Source organism: Saccopteryx bilineata, chromosome 7 (genome assembly GCF_036850765.1).
Source record: "Saccopteryx bilineata isolate mSacBil1 chromosome 7, mSacBil1_pri_phased_curated, whole genome shotgun sequence".
Taxonomy (NCBI): domain Eukaryota; kingdom Metazoa; phylum Chordata; class Mammalia; order Chiroptera; family Emballonuridae; genus Saccopteryx; species Saccopteryx bilineata.
Genome location: NC_089496.1, coordinates 79854180 through 79877254, shown reverse-complemented (window position 1 = coordinate 79877254; position 23075 = coordinate 79854180). Strand labels below are relative to the sequence as shown.

Genomic DNA, 23075 nt, shown 5'->3' with positions numbered 1-23075 from the left:
CCAAGCCCTAGACTCCAGTTCCTTGAGATTAAAAAATTATTTAGATGGGGTTTCTTTGATTGGGGAGCTCCAGTCTAGTGGACAAGCATGAATGTAAAAGATCATGGCAGTAGAGGCAGAAAGAATGGGTGCTGTGATGGGGGTCTGTAAAGAGTGCTGAGGGGGTAGGCGGTCCAAGGCAGCGCAGGGGAGAAGAGCAACTAGTCAGACTGAGGAGCAGGTGCCGGCCCTGCAACTCACGAGCTTGATGATTTCGGTCAGAAAACTTACATTTTCTAAACTTCAGTTGTCTCACCTTTAAAATGGGAATAACAGCTTACACGTTACAGTTTATAACATTTATAAGATGCTGGCCAGTAGTAAGCGCTTATTAATTTCATTTCCGTGCCTCTCTTTAAATTTCAGTCACTAATTGTAGCATCCATTTTAGTAATAATTAGTATGGTGTCCTAATGGAAAAGGGACAAACTCTTCCTAATTGAAGAATTAAATTAAGAATTATAAAAGGAAAGTGGGGAGTAGAAAACTATTAGGATGCCATAATAATAATAATTAATGCAGGCAGTATACACCAATGGATGCTAAAATTTGTGGGTAAAAATTAAGGAAAAACAGGATATCTGTATAGTTTCAAAGTATTTTCCCCCAGATAAATATTAATTAAAAACAGTGAGAGGCCTGACCTGTGGTGGCGCAGTGGATAAAACGTCGACCTGGAAATGCAGAGGTCGCCGGTTCAAAACCCTGGGCTTGCCTGGTCAAGGCACATATGGGAGTTGATGTTTCCAGCTCCTCCCCCCTTCTCTCTCTCTCTCTCTCTCTCTCTCTCTCTCTCTCTGTTTCTCTCTCTCGCCTCTCTAAAATGAATAAATAAAATAATTTTAAAAATTAAAAAAACAGTGAGAAAGATAAGCACTGATGAACAGGTGGCTTTTGCTAATTGCTTGTATAGCATACATGAGTTACTCAATTATAATTAAAAGAATAAACTGGTGCACAGTCAGTGAAGACATCTGGCAGACAGCACCCTAGCCAGGTGATAGGGGTTAACATCACCGGTACTGCAGCATACAGTACTGACATCACGTACCCTGATGGGATGCAGACAGAACATGCTCCTTCGTGCTATTCTTCCTACCAAGATGTGAGCTCAATGTAATCATGAGAAAACACTAGACAAACCCAAAAGAGCATTCTATAAAATAACTGAACAGTAAGTACTCTTCAAAAATCTTAAAGTCATCAAAGACAAGGAAAGACCAAGGAACTGTCACAGACTGGAGGAAACTAAGGACACATGACAACTGAATGCAAGGTGGGACTGTGGTTAGATCTTAGAGCAGAAAGAAGATATTACAGTAGTGGAAAAAATGAAATCCAAATAAAGTCTGTGTATTAGTTAATAGTGTACTAGGGTTAATTTCTTAGTTTTGATCATTGTCCTATGGTTAGGAAAGATGTTAACATTAGGGAAAACTGGGTGAAGAGTATACAGGAACTACTAATTTTTGAACTTGGAACTCTTCCATAAATCTCAGGTCTGAGTTCTTTTTAAACCTTTTAAGTAGAGCTCTCTATGTCTTACACCTTTATAGATGTCACCCTTCCTCGCCTTAAGGCCTTCATACCTCAGCTCCTGTCACGGCTGCACATTGAAGCCCTTCTCCATGGAAACATAGCAAAGCAGGTAGGTGGTTGAGGTTTTAGCAACCTTTTATGGATCGGTGCAAGAGATTTTTACCCGAGTCTAAGACTGTTAACCACTCAGTGTCACTGTAAGCACATTAACGTTCAATCAGCCTTCTCTGCTCTCTGGAGGAAGGAAGGAAAGAGGAGCCCAGGAGGAGCAGGGTGATGCTGGGTAACTGTGGGTGTACTGTCCTGGCTGCCGCGTCGGCTGTGGCCTGCCTTGTGCAGTCAGAGGGAAGTGGGTGGATAAGAGCACATGGTGTGGAGTCAGACAGCCTGGGTTCAAATCCTGGCTGTGCCACAGACTAGATATGCAATCTTCTGGAAAAATCTTAACCTCTCTGGCTCAGTTTTCCTATTTGTAAAGTTAGAGTTATAAGGATTAAATTAAATAGGGAAGGCCAAGCGTTTAGCACATGGATAGCACTCTGGGTGTCCGAACAATCTGTCTCAAGAGCCCATGCTTTCTACCTCTCTGCTCCACTGCCTTCAAAACACCATGTCCAGTGGCAGGGACAGGATTCCTAGCAGGGTGAATTGTATTGAAAATAGCCTCATGCTCACTTCCTTTGCTTTGCTGTAACCCAGCTGTCATTCACGGGGGACTAACTCCCGTCACCAGTGCCTCTTCAGCTTTAGCAATGTCAGCTCCAGCATCGAGGCGGTCTAGGTCTCCATTTCTCTTCACTGCTGCCATATGGACCACATTGCAGATTGACAAATTTAATTTTTATTCATTTGAATAGTATCAAATGTGTTTAAGATTTAAAAATCAATTTTTATGATAAACTAGGCTGGTTTATTTCACAGGCATGTTGTTTTCATATTACTTGGGCTGTCATTCAATATATTGTTTGTATTTTTACAGACAAGTTGCATTTATGTTCTTGTAATGGACTGTGACCCATCTTTGTCCACAGGCTGCATTAGGAATTATGCAGATGGTCGAGGACACTCTTATTGAACACGCTCATACGAAACCTCTCCTTCCAAGTCAGCTTGTTCGGTATAGAGAAGTTCAGCTCCCTGACAGTAAGTTGAAATGTTTTAACTCTGGTACTGGACAACTTTGACATAATATTGTGGGTGATTACAGGTAGATCAAATTTACTTGGATGGTAATGTATTGTTTTATGGTAAAGAACTAGGGAATACACTGCTATTTATTGAAGTATGGTTTAAGATAGATAATTCTGCCAGGAAATTCTCAGTAGGTAGACCAAAGAGGTGAAATTGGAGGTAGGAAATTATTTTGCAGGGAACGATACTGGAATTGACTATAATTATGCATAGAGGAGTTTGGAAGTAAAATATCACAAAGCTGAAGAAATGGTGATCATGACTCATGAAATAAAATTTATTTATAAAAACTGAAATTATAATACCCAGTTGGAAGCCCATTGATTCTTTGGCAGAGTTTTAGCAAAGCCACAGGTTCAAATAACAACTTGTATTTATTATATGTATATTTTATGAGGAATTTTAACATAAAGAACAGATAGTCAATATATTAGAGTCTACAGTGTTGGATTATTTTTGCATTAATAGTGGTTTGTGTTGATTAAAAAATAACTTATTAAGCATTATTTTCAGTATTCAAAACTGTTTAGCAGGAAGTTCATTAGACCTGGGGTGAGAAGCCAGCCTGATGTTGACTGTTCCCCATGCACACAGGTCTGGGCTTTTTTCCCAGCTATATTATCTCCCGAAATATTGCTCCTTCCCATCCCCAGCCCTCCTTTTCCTCATGGACCTATGTCTATATCCTCTTCATCCTTCCAAGCCCCCTGTTCCACTAAACTTTTTCCAGGACTTCCAGCTAGAAGTAATCACTTCCTCTTATGACCTCCCAGCCCAGGTTTTCTGAACCTTTCCTTATTTAAGCTACTCAGCTCTTTTTCTCTTGCATGGGTATCAAAGTTAACCATACATTTCTTTTCTTTCTTTCTTTTTTGTTTTAGTTAGTGAGAGCAGGGGAGGCAGAGAAACAGACTCCCACATGCACCCCTACTGGGATCCACCAGACAAGCCCTTGCCATGGGGCGATGCTCTGCCCATCTGTGGCATTGCTGTATTGCTCGGCAGCTGAGCTATTTTTAGTGCCTGGGCCAGAGGCTAGGGAGCCGTCCTCAGCACCAGGGGCCAACTCCCTCAAATCAGTAGAGCCATGGCTATGGGAGGGGGAGAGAGAAAAAAAGAGAGGATGGGGAAGGGTAGAGGAGCAGATAGTCACTTCTTCTATGTGCCCTGACCAGGAATCAAACCTGGAACAACCACATGCTGGGCAGATGCTCTATCATGGAGCCAACTGGCAAGGGCCAGTTTATATATTTCTGAAGACCAGCATCTATGCCTGGCTCACTTGAGTAGCTAGCTACTAAAGCACCTCAAACATAGTTATTACCTTAGGATATCATTGTTGAATATGTAAGGATCCCTTGAGCACAGCTCTGTTGTCCTGCATGACCAGTCATCACAGACCGGTACTGGTTCATTTCAGACTAATGCTAGTGTGTTCTCAGTCACTGAAGTGCGGCAGAGAGGAAGAGTTAGGGTCGGCCCTGTTCAAGAACCATAGCATTTGGTTATCAGGCTAAGTGATGCCAGTCTAGAAACAAAATTTTAAAGTAAAATCTATCTTTCACATTTCTTTTTAATATATAAGGTCTACCAGAAAGTTCTGTCCATTTTTGGAATAAAACAAAATACAAATTTTTCTTACCATCAATAAACTTTATTAAATAATATAATTGCCATTATTATTAATGATTTCTTGTCAGCGTGAGGGCAATTTGTATATCCCATTTTTGAAAAATGTTTTATCTTTTGATGCAAAAAATTGAACCAGTGCTTGTTTGATATCTTCTTCATTTTTGAATTTTTTGCCCTTCAAAAAATTTTGTAAGGACAAAAACAAGTGATAGTCGGTATTACTCCTTCACCAAACACTTTCAATAAATTTCTACATGCTTCTGTAGCATTTCTTCCTTGTTGAAATTTGTAAAAATTGCAGAGGCGTAAATGAACTTTTATCAGTAGCCATGGGTACACTTTCGCTTCACATATAAGACTAACGTGAATCAACTTTGTTTTAGTTAATTTGCTACGTCAGTATGTATACATTAAGTGATAAAAATAGAGAGGCACACATGCACCAAATAAACATGTGCTTATGTGTCGAAACTTGTGATAGAAATGGACAGAACTTTCTGGTAGACCTTATACTTCTCACCGTCTCTCGCCTCTCCGAGGGTAGGGCCTTGTCTCTTTTGTCTCTGAAAGCAGATCTGTCCACACTCAAAAATAACTCAGTTCATATCCCATTCTCAAAATGCTAGATGTTAGGGAACATTCTAATTTACCCAATTGATCAGTTAGGAAATGTCTTAAATAGTCCTTCACCTAACTCTCCGTGGGGCAACATTTACAGTTTAAAAAGAAAAATTTCCGGTAGTGTGAATAAGGAGACATTTGGGACTGAGTATTAAAAGGCTGGAAGTGTGTGTGTGTGGGGGGGGGGGGTGACTTACAGCCTGTGTTCTTTCTCTTCTGATAAGAGGGAATGTCATGCTGCCAGTATACGATCAGAAAGTTTGTTAGTCCAACTTGGACACGGTCAAAAAGTGAAACAGATGAAATACAACTCCAGGCTTCTCTGCCTCCCTTTACTGCTGATGTCTAAGTTAGCTTCTGGTAGAGTGAGCAAACATATTATTACTTCTGCGTCTGAGAAATCTGAAATTTCTGAGTCATATAATATTAAATACTAAGCCCTACATATTTGCTTAGTCAAATTTGTCGCTCATAAAATGTTATTAGATCATAAAGCACGATCATCTATCTGTAATGTTGATGAAATATTTGATCAGCATATCTGAGATCTCTTCCTAGTTGTCCGCTGGGCTTTGTGTCCTCGGACAAGGTGCCCCACTTTTCAGGGTCTTCGTTTCCTGCTCTCTAAAGTGAGATACTGGGCTAAGTTATCTCTAAGCAGTGTACACACTTTTGTAAACCTGTGAAATGACTTTTACTGTGGGTATGAGTAAACAATATTGGGAATAGAAAATTAAATAGAAACACAAGATGGCCCTGGCCAGATAGCTCAGGGGGTAGGTCATTGTCCCAAAGCGCAGAGGTTGCTGGTTCTATCCCGGTCAGGTCACGTATAAGAAGCAGACTTGATGTTCCTGTCTCTCTCTCCCTCTCTCCCTTCATCTCTCTCTAAAATCAATAAAATAAGCATAAAAAAAACTAAATAAATAGAAATGCAAGATAATAAAAACACAACTAGTAATTAAAAATTTTTTGTATGGTTATTTCTATTGAGGTTCTTGTATGTAGTAGCTAGTTCTAAGCTAGTATGTATACTACATTGTACATTTTATTAACTCTGGTTCTTATTTAGAATTAATACTTAGTCATAAAATGGTTTTTTTCTAAGTTCTTTGCCCTTTAAATTCAATGAAGGCTTATTGAGGGCCCATCAAATACAAATCACTGTAATGGAATTCCCTTAGGTAAGTTGCGTTTCACATTCTAGTAAGTTAATCGCAGTTTGGAATTGCCGAAAAACAACAAACTGAAACTTAAAAGGCAAGCAAAACATTAATTTTATTAAACCCTAAATAAGTTTGTGAATGTGTTGCTCTCTTTTTGAAACTTCCTAGGAGGATGGTTTGTTTACCAGCAGAGAAACGAAGTGCACAATAACTGTGGCATCGAGATATACTACCAGACAGACATGCAGAGCACCGCGGAGAACATGTTCCTGGAGCTCTTCTGCCAGATCATCTCGGAGCCCTGCTTCAACACCCTGCGCACCAAGGAGCAGTTAGGTGAGGGGGGCGGGGCGCTGCCGGCCTCGAGGGGCAGCCGTGTCCTCAGAGAAGACTCTCCACGGGACTGTCCCCAGCATGCTGCTGCAGGCGTGCTCTGTTCAGAGAGACTTGTGAAAACCTTGTTATGGGAATCCACTTCTAAAAGATAAACAAGTATTATCTTATGGCCATCAAAGCAGTTTTTAAGGAGATGCCACTGTGTGCACGTTACATACATGTCAGTAAAGAGACGTGCAGGGTAGCAGGGAGAGGATGCTAAAGGCAGTAGTTATGGGTGGCAGGGTGGGGAGCCAGCCATGCAGAGAAGGTTAGACTCACTCAGCTTTGGGTTCCCTGAGGGTGCAGGCATTTCCTCTTATTCATCTTTGGGGCTCATAGAGGGAACTCACAGGTGTTTGTTGAGGAAAGGTTCAGTCAGAGTTTTAGGCACTGTTAAAAGTCTTAAGAGATCCTATCAGGTCTGATCAATGAGGAAGAAAATAATAATAAGCCCCAGTGCCTGACCAGGCGGTGGCGCAGTGGATAGAGCATCGGACTGAGATGCAGAGGACCCAGGTTCGAGACCCCGAGGTCACCAGCTTGAGCGCGGGCTCATCTGGTTTGAGCAAAACTCACCAGCTTGGACCCAAGGTCGCTGGCTCGAGCAAGGAGTTACTCAGTCTGCTGTAGCCCCACAGTCAAGGCACATATGAGAAAGCAATCAATGAACAACTAAGGTGTCACGACGAAAAACTGATGATTGATGCTTCTCATCTCTTTGCATTCCTGTTTGTCCCTCTCTCTGAAACTCTCTGTCTCTCCCACACACAAAAAATAAATAAATAGATAAGCCTCAGTAATGACTGGGATGAACCAGTGGGGAAAAGACTTTGGATGAATCTGTCCAAGTACCAATTCTTTTTTAAACAACCACCATGGTACATGCTGGACCGTGAAAGTAGTTAAGTTATGGCAGAGGCTTCCCTTAAGGAGCTTGCAATCTAATCAGAAAGGCAGACCTTAAAGGAGTACTTATAGTACAGTGTGCTTTAAACTCTAAAGGCTGTGCTGAAAGAGAGTTTCTTTCTCAGAAGTGGGACCCAGAGACTCTGCTCTCAGAGGTGTGGTACAGGGCAGAGCAGCTGAAGGGGCAGGCCACAAGCTTGGTTTAAAAAAGAGGATGGGAGGTAGTGCATGAGCTCCCAAGGTGTCAGTGGAAACACGACCTTCCATTACTTGGTCTGTAGAGATTTACAGTTGCATAGAATGGTCCAGGAATGGATTATCTAACAGGAAATGCGATGGTAGAGGCAAGTTCACATAAGGAACTTGGATATGAAAGGAAATAATGGTAGGACAATGTTTAGGGGACAAAAATGAATCTAGCATTTCATAGGGATGCAAGTAACTTGAACATAGATTGAAGAGGATTAACTAGCTGATAAGTAAGAGTTATGGGATGTCTATTTTTTTTAAGTGAGAGGAGGGGATATAAAGAGACAGACTCCCACATGCACCCCAACCAGGATTCACCTGGCAGCCCCCGTCTGGGGCTGATGCTCTAATCAATTGACCTATCCTCAACGCCTGGGTCTGACACTTGAACCAGTCAAGCCATTGGCTACAAAAGAGGAAGAGAGAGCGAAGGGGAGAGGGTGGGAAAGAGAAATAAATGGTTGCTTCTCATGTACCCCGACCAGGGATCAAATTCAGGACATCCGCACGCCGGGCCAATGCTCTGCCACTGAGCCAACCGGCCAGGGCCTGAAGATGTTGATTTTGCATGTTGAATAGGGTAGTGTTTTTGTTTTGTTTTGTTTTAATTACTGAGTGATTGAATTTCAGAGAGAGAGAGAGAGAGAAACATCAATTCATTGCACTTATTCATGCATTCACTGGTTGATTCTTGTATGTGCCCTGACCAGGATGGTACCTGAGCTACCTGGCCAGGGATATTTTTATATTTATTTATTTATTTATTTATTTATTTATTTTTAATTTTTTTTTTTTTTTCTGAAGCTGGAAACGGGGAGAGACGGTCAGACAGACTCCTGCATGCGCCCGACCGGGATCCACCAGGCACGCCCACCAGGGGGCGACGCTTTGCCCACCAGGGGGCGATGCTCTGCCCCTCCAGGGCGTCGCTCTGTTGCGACCAGAGCCACTCCAGTGCCTGGGGCAGAGGCCAAGGAGCCATCCCCAGTGCCCAGGCCATCTTTGCTCCAATGGAGCCTCGCTGTGGGAGGGGAAGAGAGAGACAAAGAGGAAGGAGAGGGGGAGGGGTGGAGAGGCAGATGGGCGCCTCTCCTGTGTGCCCTGGCCGGGAATCGAACCCGGGACTTCTGCACACCAGGCTGACGCTCTACCACTGAGCCAACCGGCCAGGGCCTTTATATTTATTTTTTTTAAGGAGGAGTAGTTCTCTCCAACTTTCTGACTATTCTTTCAAAAAATGTTTTTTAAAGATTTTATTTATTGATTTTAGAGAGAGGAGAGAGAGAAAGAGAGAGAGAGAGAAAGCTGGGGGTTGGGGGAGGAGCAGGAAGCATCAGCTTGTAGGTAGCTTCTTATTATGTGCCTTGACCGGGCAAGCCCAGGATTTTGAACCAGCAATCTCAGCATTCCAGGTCAATGCTTTATCCACTGCACCTCCACAGGTCAAGCTTTTAAAAAAAAATGTTATTGATTGATTTGAGAGAGACATTGATTTGTTGTTCTACTTATTTATGTACTCATTGGTTGATTCTTGTGTGTGCCCTGAAATATATAGAATCGAACCCGCAGCCTTGGCATGCTGGGACGACGCTCTGACTGAGCTACCCCACCAAGGCTTTTTGACTATTCTTTAGAGAGCTCTTGTGTTTTTTTATCCTTAGGACCTGAGGATATTCTAATTGCTCATATTTCTTCAGAAGTTAATAATATAAAACTTTAAAATAGAATTTATTTGCTCCGAGAGGATAATTTTTGTAAGATTAAAAGTGACCTGAATTTCAAATGCCAAGGTCCTGACCGGCTGGTGTTTATGTTTCAGGGTATATCGTCTTCAGTGGTCCACGTCGAGCCAACGGCATACAAGGCTTACGCTTCATCATCCAGTCTGAAAAGCCTCCTCACTACCTAGAAAGTAGAGTGGAAGCTTTCTTAATTACCATGGAGAAGTCCATAGAGGACATGACGGAGGAGGCTTTCCAGAAACACATTCACGCGTTAGCAATCCGTCGGCTAGACAAACCAAAGAAACTGTCTGCAGAGTGTGCTAAATATTGGGGGGAGATCATCTCCCAGCAGTATAATTTTGACAGAGGTAAGGCAAAATTAGGGCCCACCATTCATGGCATTAGTGTAACATTTAAGGACATTGAGGCCGTTCCACAAAATGGTCTTCATAGGCGATGGTCCAGTACTGATCTGGGAGGCAGGTGGGAGCCCAGAACTTCTAAATAACTGTTGTTTAACATAACTATTTCCTATTAGAAGCTGTCCTCCTTTTAGTTTTTCCTCTAAAGCTAGACCTGGATCCACCTGGATCTCATAATAATGCACTAATGATAAATCTTTTTTTTTTTTTATTGATTTAAATGTATTGTGTTTACATAGATTCAAGTATCCCACCGAATATATCCCCCCACCCCCGTAGTAATAAATCTTATTTCACTTTTTGTGTTCAATCACTGTGCCCCTGAGCCTCTGAGCATGGATATGTAGATATCTATTTCTCATAACACTTAAAAAACAAAACGAAAAAGAAAGACCAGCAGATTGAACTCTCCTGATGCTGTGCTGCCCCGGAGGCCCTGGGCTTCAACATTTGCCTTCAGGGGTCTCCACAAATATGTTCGTGCTTTTAGATTTGGGGGAACTATGCTCCCCAAAGCCTTCTGCTTCTCAGCTTCCTTTCACCTTTCTTATAGAGCAGAAATTGTTTTTTTAACTTTTTATTTATTGATTTTAGCAAGAAAGGAAGGGGGCGGGGAGAGAGAGAGACAGGAACGTCTGTCTGTCCTGTGTGTTCCCTGACCAGGAACTGAACCAGCAACCTCTGCACTTCGGGACGACACTCTAACCAACTAAGCCGTCCCGCCCGGGATAGAGCAGAGATTAACAGTGGGGTGTGCTGAGCTACCCTAAAAGTCAGGAGAGGTGGATTGTGTTTTCATTGTGATGCCAATAAGTTGAAGATGTTGGCCAGCTCACCTTTTTTGGCCTCTGTTTCCTTACCTATGATTTTCTAACAGTTTCACTATGAATATAGTACCTACCACTTACAGAGCATTTTGCATTGTGCCATAGCTATGTGTTGTTATTTATCCTTTTTCTTAGTTCTCAGTACAGTCCCATTAAGTAGTTATTATCCCCTATTTCCCAGAGAGGGAATTAAGGCTCAGAAATGTGGAAGTGACTAGCCCAAGATCAAACAGCTCATTTTTCTTCTTCTCCTTCTTCTTCTTCCTAGTGAGAGGAAGGGAGATAGAGAGACAGACTCCTGAGTGCACCTCAACCGGGATCCACCTGACACACACACACACACCCCCGATCTGGAGCCAATGCTCTGCCTATCCAACTGAGCTGTTTTTAGCACCTGGGGCCGATGCTTTTGAACCAATTGAGCCATGGCTGTAGGAAGAGAGAGAGAGAGAGAGAGAGAGAGAGAGGAGGGGGAGGGGTGGAGAAGCAGATGATCATTTCTGTGTACCCTGACGAGGAATTGAACCCAGGACATCTACATGCTAGGCCAACACTCTGCTACTTGTAGGAGCAGATATTTACAAATGTAGTCCTTAGGAGTGTTGAAGTGAAGCATATTGTCATTTGGTGTAGTATTCTGGGCTACTTAAAGCGTGATTATTGGTAAATTACTGTATAATTACTTTTTCAGATAATACAGAAGTTGCATATTTAAAGACACTTACTAAGGAAGATATCATCAAATTCTACAAGGTAAATTCGATCTGTATATTTAGATTTTAACTAATAAGGAAATACTGTATGTGCTGGTTTATGTGTTTGTTGCTGCTTGGAACCCATTCAGATAGGATTTAGGAAGGCATTTTCATGGATGTGAGTATTTTGACACGTGTTATTGTTAGAAAAAAGAGACCGTTCATATTGAACCCAGTACTGTTTATCTGCTCTGTCTGGACCACGGACTGTGATGGCCCTTCCTGGCTTCTGGGTGTTTCTCTTTAAAAGGCTGCCGTTCTGTTTCTTCTCTCTGTCCCACCCGGCCCACAGAGAACGTGGCTGCGCTTGTTTGGTGGGAAGGAATAATAAAGAAAACAGATGGAACTTGAGACCTAGGTGATTCTTCGACCCCTGACCACCATACTCTGTGTTCCCCGCTTATGTGCTGCTGGGTACTCACCTTTGAACGGTGTTCGACGATCATACGGGTTTTGAATGCCTGTGCTATAGAGAAAGTTTATCAAGAGACAAGAGAGGCACCACCATTAGCGTTTTTCCAGTACAGTTTTAAGGCGTTTGCACCATCTAAATATTCCCCACCTATAACAAAATTCTAAGAAAATGTTAAGTGGGTATATAATAAGTAATCAGCATGCTAAGTACAGAAATTAAATTTTTTTTACTGCAGTAGAGTTGTACTTGACAGTGTCATATATTTTTTGTAATATATTGGGGCCTCTGTTTAAAATCCTTTTTATGTCTGCAGGATAAAGAGCAAAAGTATGCTCTGCAGTTACCGTGGTGTCTTTAGAATGACATCCTGTCTAGCCACTTCTGGCTCGTGTCTGAGTTACCAGCTGCCAGTCGCTCGGTCAGGGATGCAGTCCTGCCTGACCAGGCAGGCGGTGGCGCAGTGGAAGAGCGTCGGACTGGGATGCGGAAGGGATGCAGTCCTGCCCTGTGCTGATGTCTCTTTGGGAGGAAATTCCTTGACTTGACAGTGTCATTTTTCAGGGAAATACCGTGGCTGACACTACAAGAGTCAGTACATGCCATTCTCATTAGAACAATTTTGTGAAATGACTTGTACAGTGAAGGCTGATCGTATTTCTTTCCTGTATTGGAGTCTCCAGTACCCGTGTATTGACCAGTGCTGGTGCTGTGGGGGAGACTGAGGAAAGGGAAGTGTCCTGACCTGAAGGTGCCGATAGTTTCCTAGAGGACAGTGGTGACCTTGCCCTGTCTGTGACTCACTCACACTAATCCCCCCCGAACCTCCTGCAAACTACAAGGCTGCTGTTGTCTGTGTGCACACAGGACGTGCATGTGTGGAGCAGCGGACGTAGGAAGACCTCTGAGCCTTCCGCTCCAGTTTGCTGTGAACCCGAAACTGCTTTTAGAAATAAAATCTATTAAAATAGATACATGAATGTATAAAAACTCATGTATATATATATTTTTTTCTCTGTACTCTTCTGAAGCTGGAAACAGGGAGAGACAGTCAGACAGACTCCCGCATGCGCCCGACCGGGATCCACCCGGCACGCCCACCAGGGGCAACGCTCTGCCCACCAGGGGGCGATGCTCTGCTGCTACCAGAGCCACTCCAGCGCCTGGGGCAGAGGCCAAGGAGTCATCCCCAGCGCCCGGGCCATCTTTGCTCCAATGGAGCCTCGGCTGCGGGAGGGGAAGAGAGAGACAGAGAGGAAGGAGGGGGGCAGAGGGGGAGAAGCAGATGGGCGCTTCTCCTGTGTGCCCTGGCCGGGAATCGAACCCGGGACCCTCGCACGCCAGGCCAACGCTCTACCACTGAGCCAACCAGCCAGGGCCTCATGTATATATTTTTTATAAAGACATGTAAAACAGTTTTGTTCTGAAATATAGCCCCGAGTAACCCTTGTGCGGATGAAGAGAGCTCCGCCAGGACTGTGAAGGGGGTCTGAGGGGGTCAGGTGGAGGAGCCCCGCACACGCGCCCGGGCCGGGCCACTCAGTCGCCTGCAGCCCCTGCCCAGAGTGGTCGCAGCTTGCCCAGAGGTCCTCTCGCACCTGGGGCTCAGCCCCGTCACTGCCCCACTTACTCTGTGACCTCGGCTGAGTTACTGAAGCTTCTAAGCCTCAGTTTACTTATTTACAAAATAGAGAATAATTGGGGTATTGATTGAAATGAGGTGTGTAAAGTGATTGGCACTTAGTGCTATTGGATATATAGTTTCTATTATCTCTTTATTAGTAATAGTCAGTCTTTTAATCAGAATATGTTTTTTGCCTTGATGTTATAAAATAAGTTTTAGTTGTGTTTCTTTACTACTTCAGATTGTTAAACTCTGAGGTTAGGTCTGGTCTTAGTTGTCTGTAAAAGAGGGTGATGGTGTTCAGCTCTTTTTTGGTTTCTGAGACATTCTTAAGGCATTATTCATTACTCATTATGTGTGTTCAGAGTGATGTCCTAATATAATGTACTGCAATGTTTCCAAAAGAAATGAAGATTTGTTTTTCCTTCCATAAGTTTTATTATTCATTTTAAAATCATAGTTAGTATTGGATTATTGAATTTGTGAAAACAACAGTTAGACCGAATTTTTCCTGAGTTAAAAATGAGAGTATTTACTACCAAGCTTAAGCTGAATCTTAAACATTTCTCTGGCCGTATTCCATAATACGCTAGTGTTCTACAAGCTGTCAATAGGGGAACTTAGAAAAAGAGTTTTGTTGCCATGTAAGTTTGGAAATTGCTATACTCTTTATTCCATTCTTGGGCACTCACAGAGTGTGTTAGCATTTTAAAAGTTCTGCAGAGCCCCCCAGTGAAGACTGCTTTAGCCGAGCATTTGTTCAGCTTTGATCATCAAAAATATTTCCTGAACTGATCTCACTGTGGACCCTCTTTCTGCACTGAATACCTCTAAGTATCTCCTGGGACTCATCATCCTTAGAGTACATTTTGCAAGAAAATGCAGTTGGTTGGTTTAGAAAAACTGTCCAGAGTTGGTGAAGAAGTTGAGAACGGTCTGAAACTGAAGAGGGTGTTCTGCTGACTACTGCTATAGTTAATAAGAAGGCTGTGACAGTTTGGGAGGAAAGTGATCAAGAATAGATCTTTGGAAGCAAATTTTTACTCCAATTAGTAAGATGCTCTTGGTTGAGAGGTTCCATGTCACCCAGAGGCAAACCTGGACTGAACTGCTGAGAGCCCAGAGAGGCCAGCGCACGTGTGCGGGAGCATCCGGGCTGTTCTTCCCACTGGGGGGCACGGTCCGGTGCGCTGTGTTGCTCAGTGGGGTTTCCATTGCATTCCGTTGCAGCTGCGCGCGACCAGCCTTATGACCGGTGCTCCGTAAATAACTGTCAGGGCGAACTGGCTTTGCTGATGATCTCTTCTTCTGAGGATACAAAACTTGGCTTCCGGCTGAGGCACCAGGGGAAGCCCTATCACAGCTGGTGTTGTGATAAGGATCTAGTGTTGTGATAAGAAAGAGGTGAAGAGACAACCCCCCAGGTCTGTCTGCAGCCAACCACTCCCAGTGTCCACAGCAGCAACTGAGGGAGTCCCTCAAAGCCACGTGGTGGAGTGGAAAGAGGGAGCAGGCCTCACTTCTGACGCCGTCCCTCACCAGCCAGTCGCTCTACCTCTCTGTTTTAGAGTTCATGTCTTTACATTGGAACCCTCACGGTGCCCGCCTTACAGACTCAGGTGTGCTAACACCGGAGAGGGCGTGCGACCAGGCAGAGCTCAGGCAGTGTCAGCTTCCCCGAGCTGGGGGGGTGAGGACCCACAGCAGTGACCTGGTGCAGAGTCTGAGGAGGCTCCCAGAGGGGCGGGCTGTGTGGCCGTCCCCTGACTGCTGCGGCCCTGGTCTCAGCGGCCCACCCAGTGAGTGCTGGGCTCGGTTTGGAATCCCAACCCAGGGGCTTGTTAGTTGTAGGAGTTTGAGCGCACCAACTAATCTCCTTGGACTCATTTTTCTCATTTGTAAAATGGGTTAAGAATAATTCTTGCCTAATCTTTCAGAAGTTAAATGAAATGCTCTAAGTGTGGGGAGGGGAAGGAAGCATCTTTTCTGTTTCTGGTGAGAGCTGGTTCTCCGCAGTCGTAAGAGAACACCTCTTGTTCCTTAGTGGGGCAAAGGGTGACTTTGCTCTTCTTTCTGCCCAGGAAATGTTGGCAGTAGATGCCCCAAGGAGACATAAGGTGTCCGTCCATGTTCTGGCCAGAGAAATGGATTCTTGTGAGTATTGAATATTGGCTTTAAAAAACAGTACATTTTTAGGCACATAAAGCTTTCCCTTGTCATAGCCCCGCCCAATGTGGAGCAGCAGGAAGCACAGGAGTGCGGGGGCCTGACCGGGGACGGTCTGCTCTGGCAAAGCAGAAATAGGGGAACGGGAGACAAGGCGGCAGGAAGTACAGGAGTGCGGGGGGGGGGGGGGGGGCCTGACCGGGGACGGTCTGCTCTGGCAAAGCAGAAATAGGGGAACGGGAGACAAGGCGGCAGGAAGTACAGGAGTGCGGGGGCCTGACCGGGGACGGTCTGCTCTGGCGAAGCAGAAATAGGGGAACGGGAGACAAGGCAGCAGAGGAGAGGCCGGCACCGAGGGCACGGTGCGAGCGGCCACAGCTCTGAGAAAACAGCCAGTTGCAAGCAGGACGTGTCTAAAGAAGCCGCGTGGAACACGGCACGTGCGAGGAAGGGGAGGGCCTTCTGTGTCCGTCCTTCCCACCTGCTCCTCCCACTGGGCAAGCTGTGCCCACAGCCACGTGCCCCCACGGGCTTCTCGCTTGTTCTGGTGGCCAGAGCTTCAGGGTCCATGACGTCAGACCTGGGCGCTAAAATTGCTTCTGCCAAGGCTTTTCTAACCATGATAACATTGCGAGCTGTTATGAGGACACCCCAGACGAGAGGCAGGACAAGCAGTCAGGGCCCTGGGTGCAGGTGTCCTGAGAGGCTCTGAGAAGTACATGAACCAGGTCTGGTACAGTTTTCCTGCTTGGTTTTGTTTGTTTATTTGGTCCAGTTTCAAATGAGCTGAATCTGGTCACAGTTTTTGGGTTTGTTTTTTTTTTGTATTTTTCTGAAGTTGGAAACAGGGAGCCAGTCAGACAGACTCCTGCATGCGCCCACCAGGGGGCGATGCTCTGCTCTGTTGCGAACAGAGCCATTCTAGCGCCTGAGGCAGAGGCCATGGAGCCATCCCCAGCGCCCAGGCAAACTTTGCTCCAATGGAGCCTTGGCTGCAGGAGGGGAAGAGAGAGTCAGAGAAGAAGGAGAGGGGGAGGGGTGGAGAAGCAGATGGGCGCCTCTCCTGTGTGCCCTGGCCGGGAATCGAGCCCGGGACTCCCGCACACCAGGCTGACGCTCTACCACTGAGCCAACCGGCCAAGGCCTGGTTACAGTTATTTTTTAAAGTTGCTCTGTGTGCTAGTGTCAATAAGTGCAAAGTATTAAACCCTTCATTTTCTTATAGGTCCTGTGGTTGGAGAGTTCCCATGTCAAAATGATATAACTTTGTCACAAGCACCTGCCTTGCCACAAGTAAGCAATGTAATGTCAAGTTCGAATGCTCTGTTAGAGGACTTACTGCTCACGGGGGCTTCTTCCTCAAGGCGCTTAAGACCCAGGGCTTTCAGGTCAGCAGGTGGTCGAGCCTCTGGTTTAGGTCTTCCTTCAAAGGCCAGCTGCCCGTTCTTTCTGACAAGTCCCCGTGGTCAGACCTTCCTTTTTCCAGCTGCATAGAAGCTCACCCTCTGCCCTGTCTGCCTGTGAGTGTAGCCTGCACAGTTGTGTTCCTCTGCAAAGAGCCGTCTCCAGCCACTGTGGTCCCCGCCCCTTCCGTAGTGCCCGCATATTTTAGTCATCTGGAAGGGCCGGCATGAAACTGCAGGAGGAGGGAAACTGGCTGTGTGAGCAGGCCCCTGCTGGGTGAGCACACCTGCCTCTGGCTCTGCTGATCTAGGAGGAAAGGCCGGCAGATTGTAATATGTGGGTGGAAACTAGTGTGTATGAAAAAAAAGAAAAATGGCTATTCTGTTCAGTCTGCTTTTTAGACTAAATACACTAATAGGAAACTTTTTTCTTTGCAGCCTGAAGTAATTCAGAACATGACTGAGTTCAAGCGTGGTTTGCCACTGTTTCCCCTTGTGAAGCCACATATTAACTTCATGGCCGCAAAACTCTGAAGACGCCGCGCGGGTGGCTGAGGGCAGTGGAGGCGTCCCTGAGTCTCCCAGGGCTGGGAGCAGTCTTGGCCACTTGAGTAGTTCTGGTTCACTGTTAGAGACACAAACAGAAGCAGTGATGAGATGTCATTATGTAGAAATATTAAAAATCCAAAGTAATTAAATGACAAAATCTTATAGATGTAGACTATTTTTAAAATACATGCCTCTTAAATATTAAAAAAAAAATTTTCATTACTAAGAGAAATTTCCCTTATATAACTACTTAACATGATAAATGATCCTCCAATAGACCCTTCTTTCCTATTCTGTAAAATAGTTTCCTGTTAGAAGAAAACATTACCTCTTTTCTAAAAGACTCCTAGATTGACAGAAAAGGCTTCAAAACATTTAGAAAGGTAATACCTTTTTAAATTTGATCCTCAAATTTGCTTTCTACGTGATGGTTTCATGTAAATCAATGGACAACATTACATTTGACAGATAATACACAAAGCAATGTAGTTTTCTTTTATTAGTGAAATTGCTGGTGATAAGGCATGGTTTTAATCTTTTTATAAAATTTGAACATGTTTTTTATTCAAACTCGTCAAATGCTGGAAAATCCTAGAACACCCCACTAATTTCTAGTGCTAGAAATACAGACTTACATCAATTTTGTCCCAAACTGAATTTCTCAGGATTCCTGTGATCTGTTTGTTTCTGATTGAATTATATTGACATTCTTGTTGTTCATGGTTTGCAGTGTTCCCTCAGCTTTACTTTTCCCCATCAACGTGTTACTGTATTTAACAAGTACTAGTACGGTGAATTCCAGACCCACTGAGTGTGTGACATGCTTTTCCAACATCAGCTATTGTAAACACTGTAACTTTTTACTGCGGTGAATTGCAGCAAGTATGTGAACCAAAATATTTGCCCTGTTGAATTTAAAAGGTAACAAGTACAAAGCCACCTTTTTTGGAGGTTTAAAAATATAAAAGCTTGGATCTTCAAATACCAAGATCTCCATAAAACTAAAATCCAGTTTTCTTACCAGTCTAATACTGCCATAAGTATTACATTATTTTTTGACTATAGAAATATAAACACAACACAAATGATGGCTAGAGTGGACTTGTAAAAAATATTTTTCTCATGAGATACTATTTTAGATGAAATTGTTACTATAGATTTAGCAGCTGTTTTGAAATATTTACTGTTATTAAAACTTCAAGAGAAATTGTGAATATACTTTCACATGTAGGCACTGGTAACAGTCATGGCCCGGTTGTCCACTAACTCAGGCAAAGTAAGGAATGACATTTTCAAGTAATATTTTACTTCCGTATGAGTTGATTTGCCAGGATTTCTTTCTGTAGTCATGTCTTTACATGTCTTAAGTTTTCACATTTTCCATTTTCCAAATAATCTAAATTTGGGGCAAGAATGATATAATCACTGCTGCGGAGGCTGCGTTGGAAAGCAGACTCCATTTCTATCACATGAATGTGGTGCTGTAACTGTCTTTTTATCCTGCCTTCAAGACCTTCCTTGTATGAAGCCTGTCTGTCCATCAGGAGGTGCGTGAGTCACCGCCTCCTTCTGGTTTTATGCATTTGTAGACTATGCAGCTTTTCATCAAATTGCAAATATATACAAGAGGGATCTAAAATTAGTCGCGAGTGTTTAAATCCACCACTAAGAGTAAATAATCCACTTAACCTTTTCTGTGGAAAATTATGTGCTACTGAGTAACTTTAAGCTCTTTTTAAAAGAATGGGTGAAATGTAACAGTTCTTTTTATGAGCAAGCCACATGAAGAAGTCTGAAAGGAGTAGCATGTGTTCTTCCAGGAACTGGGGTGTTGTTGGCGTGCCCCAGCGTGGGCGGGCCGCCAGGCTGGCCCCGAGCCGCCGTTGGTCACTCAGGCGTACTACCGATCCATCTAAACGGGGCCAGCTGCATCCACGAGCAATAACAGGCTACCCCGGGTACTGCCAGCTACTCAGTGCTTAGTAAAGGAGATCTGGGAAACAAACTGAGTTATTGGTTACCTGTGACATTTTGGAATAGTCTTCTCTTTGACTAGTTGATTTGGAAGAGAGAGCATGTGACACAGCCAGTGTGGTGGAGTGCTAGGGTAAATCCTGTTTACAATAAACCGCCTGACTTTAACCTCCGCAGTTTGCACTTGTATTATTTTTCCAGTTTCAGTGGCCAGTCCTCAACCTACCTCTCAACATCTTGATTTGCCAATTTTTAAAAAATTTTTTCTGAAGTGAGAAGCAGAGAGGCAGAGAGACCGACTCCCACATGTGCCCCACCTGGATCCACCCAGCATGCCCATCAGGGGCGATGCTCTGCCCATCTGGGCCATTGCTCTACTATAATTGGAGCCATTCTAGCACCTGAAGTGGAGGCCATGGAGCCGTCCTCAGCGTCCCGGCCAACTTTGCTCCAGTAGAGCCTTAGCTGCGAGAGGGGAAGAGAGAAAAAAGAGAGGGGGAGGGGTGGAGAAGCAGATGAGCGCTTTTGCTGTGTGCCCTGGCCGGGAATTGAACCTGGGACTTCCACATGCTGGGCCGACACTCTACCACTGAGCCAACTAGCCAGGGCTGCCAATGTTTCTTGCTTTCATTGTTTCTAATACAGAAAACAGTGAATTTTTAGTTTTAAGTGTATCTGGGTAGCAGTGATATAGTTAAATGGGTCAATTTTCATGCTCCTTAAAGTAAATTGTTTTTGTAAAACAGGAATCTCAGCATGGGAGGTTGAACTCCTTGCTGTCTTGTCACTAACCCCAAACCCAGAAAGATTTGTCCCTGGCATTACAAGGAGGAAAAGAAAAAGGGTAGAAAAACAAAATTTCTCTCGTCTCTAGCTCGTCTTTGCATCTTCTCACCCCATCTCCAGCAGCAGGGCAGGCGCCTGGGCACCTTGTCCGGCTCCGGCCTGTGGCTTTCTGTCAGGATCTTTCTACTCGTGATTGCCGGCTGCCTCAAACAGGCAGGTCAGGAATAAATCGACTTGTACCTCAGTTTCCCTCCTAGGACAGTCGTGCAGCCCACCCAGCACTGTGCTCAGGGACAGCGCACCAGCCCCCTCCAGAGGCTCAGACAGCGCCGGGTTCTATGGCCAGGGGCAGCTTCCCCACTCCGGGCGCATGGCGGGAAGCAGCTGGCCCCCTTTCCAACTCTTTATACAGCTTCGCAGAGTATTTCTGTTCATGGGGAAAACCAGGTGGTTCCTGCTCTTTTTTTTTTTTAGCAAGAGAGAGAAAGGGACAGGCAGGAAGAGAGGGAGATGAGAGGCATCACTTTTTTGTTGAGGCACCTTAGTTGTTCGTTGATTGCTTTCTCATATGTGCCTTGGCCAGTAGTCTCCAGCTGAGTGAGTGACCCCTTGCTCAAGCCAGCGACCCTGCACTCAAGCTGGATGAACCCGCTCTCAAGCTGGCGACCTCATCCTAATCTGACGCTCTCTCCACTGCGCCACCGCCAGGTCAGGCTGTTCCTGCCTTTAGATCCCATCTCTGTGCTACCTGTCAAATGAAATTCATTTATTGTCCTTCTCAACATGAACATTGTCCATGTTCATGGCAAAACTTATTGGTAGTCTCACCGTTGCTACTTTTCTTATCTAACTTCAAAGATATTACAGTGTTTTGGACAGCTTATACCCTAAATTAACCTTAACATCATAAATATAAAGGACTTTGTAGATTACAGACCACCTCCACAGACATCTTTCACAGTCTTTTGACATGGGAGGATTATGATTAAAGTTATCTTCCCAGGTGTTCAGAGATGAAAACAGGCTCAGAAAGGCTAAACCGTTTGTCCAGGATCGTACAGGAAGCACATGCTCAAGCCTCCACTCAGATCTTTAAACTACATCTCTATTCCATGTGGATTCCCTGTAATAATAGCTACAAAGCCCGGTAATGTACTTCTTCTGGAATAAAGTAAAAGGCAGATCCTTTAGCATTTGTCTAAAACTCTACCTTTTTATATATATAGGATCTTTTATTTTTATTTTTAAATGAGAAGAAGGGAAGTAGACTCTTGCATGTGCTCCAGCTGGGATCCACTCAGTTACCCCTGTCTGGGGCCGATGCTCAAATCAACTGAGCTATCCTCAGCGCCTGAGGCTGATACTCAGACCAACCAAGCCACTGGTTGCAAGAGGGGAAAAGAGAAGGAAGAGAGGGAGGGGAAGAGAAGTAGATGGTCACTTCTCACGTGTGCCCTGACCAGGGATTGAATCTGGGATGTTTGCATGCCAGGCTGAGGCTCTTTCCACTGAGCCAACCAGCCCGGGCCATATATGTTGGAATCCATGGGAGTCCTAAAAGACCAGAGTAACAGGCTTTATTGAAAGGAAGAAAGGAACCCTGCCGGGCACTTCTCCGGGGAGAAGAGCACCAGTACAAGCTAGGGGGATGAATTTATAAGGTAAAAGGAGAGTCTCGAGCAAGTGGGTGTTGAATCAAAAGTCCTGGTATGTCCGGAGGAATGCTCCTCCTTGGGGGGGCTTGCCAGCTTGGAATTCCTCCGCCTCAGGGGCGATAGTCCAGTAAGGGTGAGGTCTGACAGATAAGCGGAACATCAAGAGGGCAGTTTGGAATTCACGTATCTATCAATATACAGGATCTTAATCTCACACCTTTGCCTGGTTTGGAGGGAGTGGGACCGGGTCTCAGAGTCTATGCGCCTCTCCTCCAGTTCACTGTTGCTTCTGCTCTTGGGCTACCCTGTGGCCAGTTTTCACCACTGCCTGCTGGATCTCTCCCTATTGGGGTTAATCCAGGCCCTCCTGGTCTGCTAAACCCTATATCAGTATATCAGTGCTGGCTCTCCCTGTTGTCCCTGCAGTGGTGGAAGTATCTGGATCCCCTCGAGAAATTTGGAAAAGACGGATGAAGAGTCTAGTTAACCAGTGACCCGACCACTCAGACAACCATTTGTGTTGTTTCTCTGCAGTCTTTCTTCCTATGCATATAGAGTAGGGTCATACATTCAGTGTTGCAATATTTTCCTTCAGTAGTCTACGTGTAATGAGAATTTTCCACATGGATACTCTTTTTAAAAACCTGATTTTTTTTAAATCATTTTTTATTTTTTTCAATTACAGTTGACATAAATTATTATATTAGGTTCAAGGTGAACACCCCAGTGATTAGACATTATGTAACTTGCTATATGATCATCCTGATCAATCTTGCACCGATCTATTTCTGGACTGTTCTCTTCTATTGATCTATAGGAGAGCATCCTTATAACCAGTGTTCTAACTCTGCATCTAGTAGATTGCTTGTCTCCATTTTGTTTAGCTCTTTCTGGAGTTTCGTTCTGTTCCCTCATTTGTTCTTTCTTGGTCTCCACGTTTTGACAGTCCCCCTGTGTCTTTATGTTTATGAGGTAGAGCTGCTACAGCTTGGTAGAGTGGTCTAGTGTACTAGGTGTTCTGTAGGGTCAAGTGACACAAAGTTATCCTTGATAAAAG

At 44.4% G+C, this 23075-nt stretch overlaps 1 protein-coding gene across 3 annotated transcripts in view; it reads left to right on the top strand.

The window, feature by feature from the left end:
* IDE (insulin degrading enzyme) overlaps nucleotides 1–19749 on the top strand; it is a 116063-nt gene extending 96314 nt beyond the window's left edge. For all 3 annotated transcript variants that reach the window (XM_066238365.1, XM_066238364.1, XM_066238366.1), the window contains 8 exons: nucleotides 1596–1687; nucleotides 2610–2721; nucleotides 6357–6524; nucleotides 9541–9813; nucleotides 11386–11447; nucleotides 15567–15639; nucleotides 16877–16944; nucleotides 17493–19749. In XM_066238365.1, the coding sequence (XP_066094462.1) occupies nucleotides 1596–1687; nucleotides 2610–2721; nucleotides 6357–6524; nucleotides 9541–9813; nucleotides 11386–11447; nucleotides 15567–15639; nucleotides 16877–16944; nucleotides 17493–17588 (944 nt within the window). In that variant the 3' untranslated portion in view covers nucleotides 17589–19749. The remainder of the gene's footprint in view (nucleotides 1–1595; nucleotides 1688–2609; nucleotides 2722–6356; nucleotides 6525–9540; nucleotides 9814–11385; nucleotides 11448–15566; nucleotides 15640–16876; nucleotides 16945–17492) is intronic.
* Nucleotides 19750–23075: the final 3326 nt, after the last annotated feature.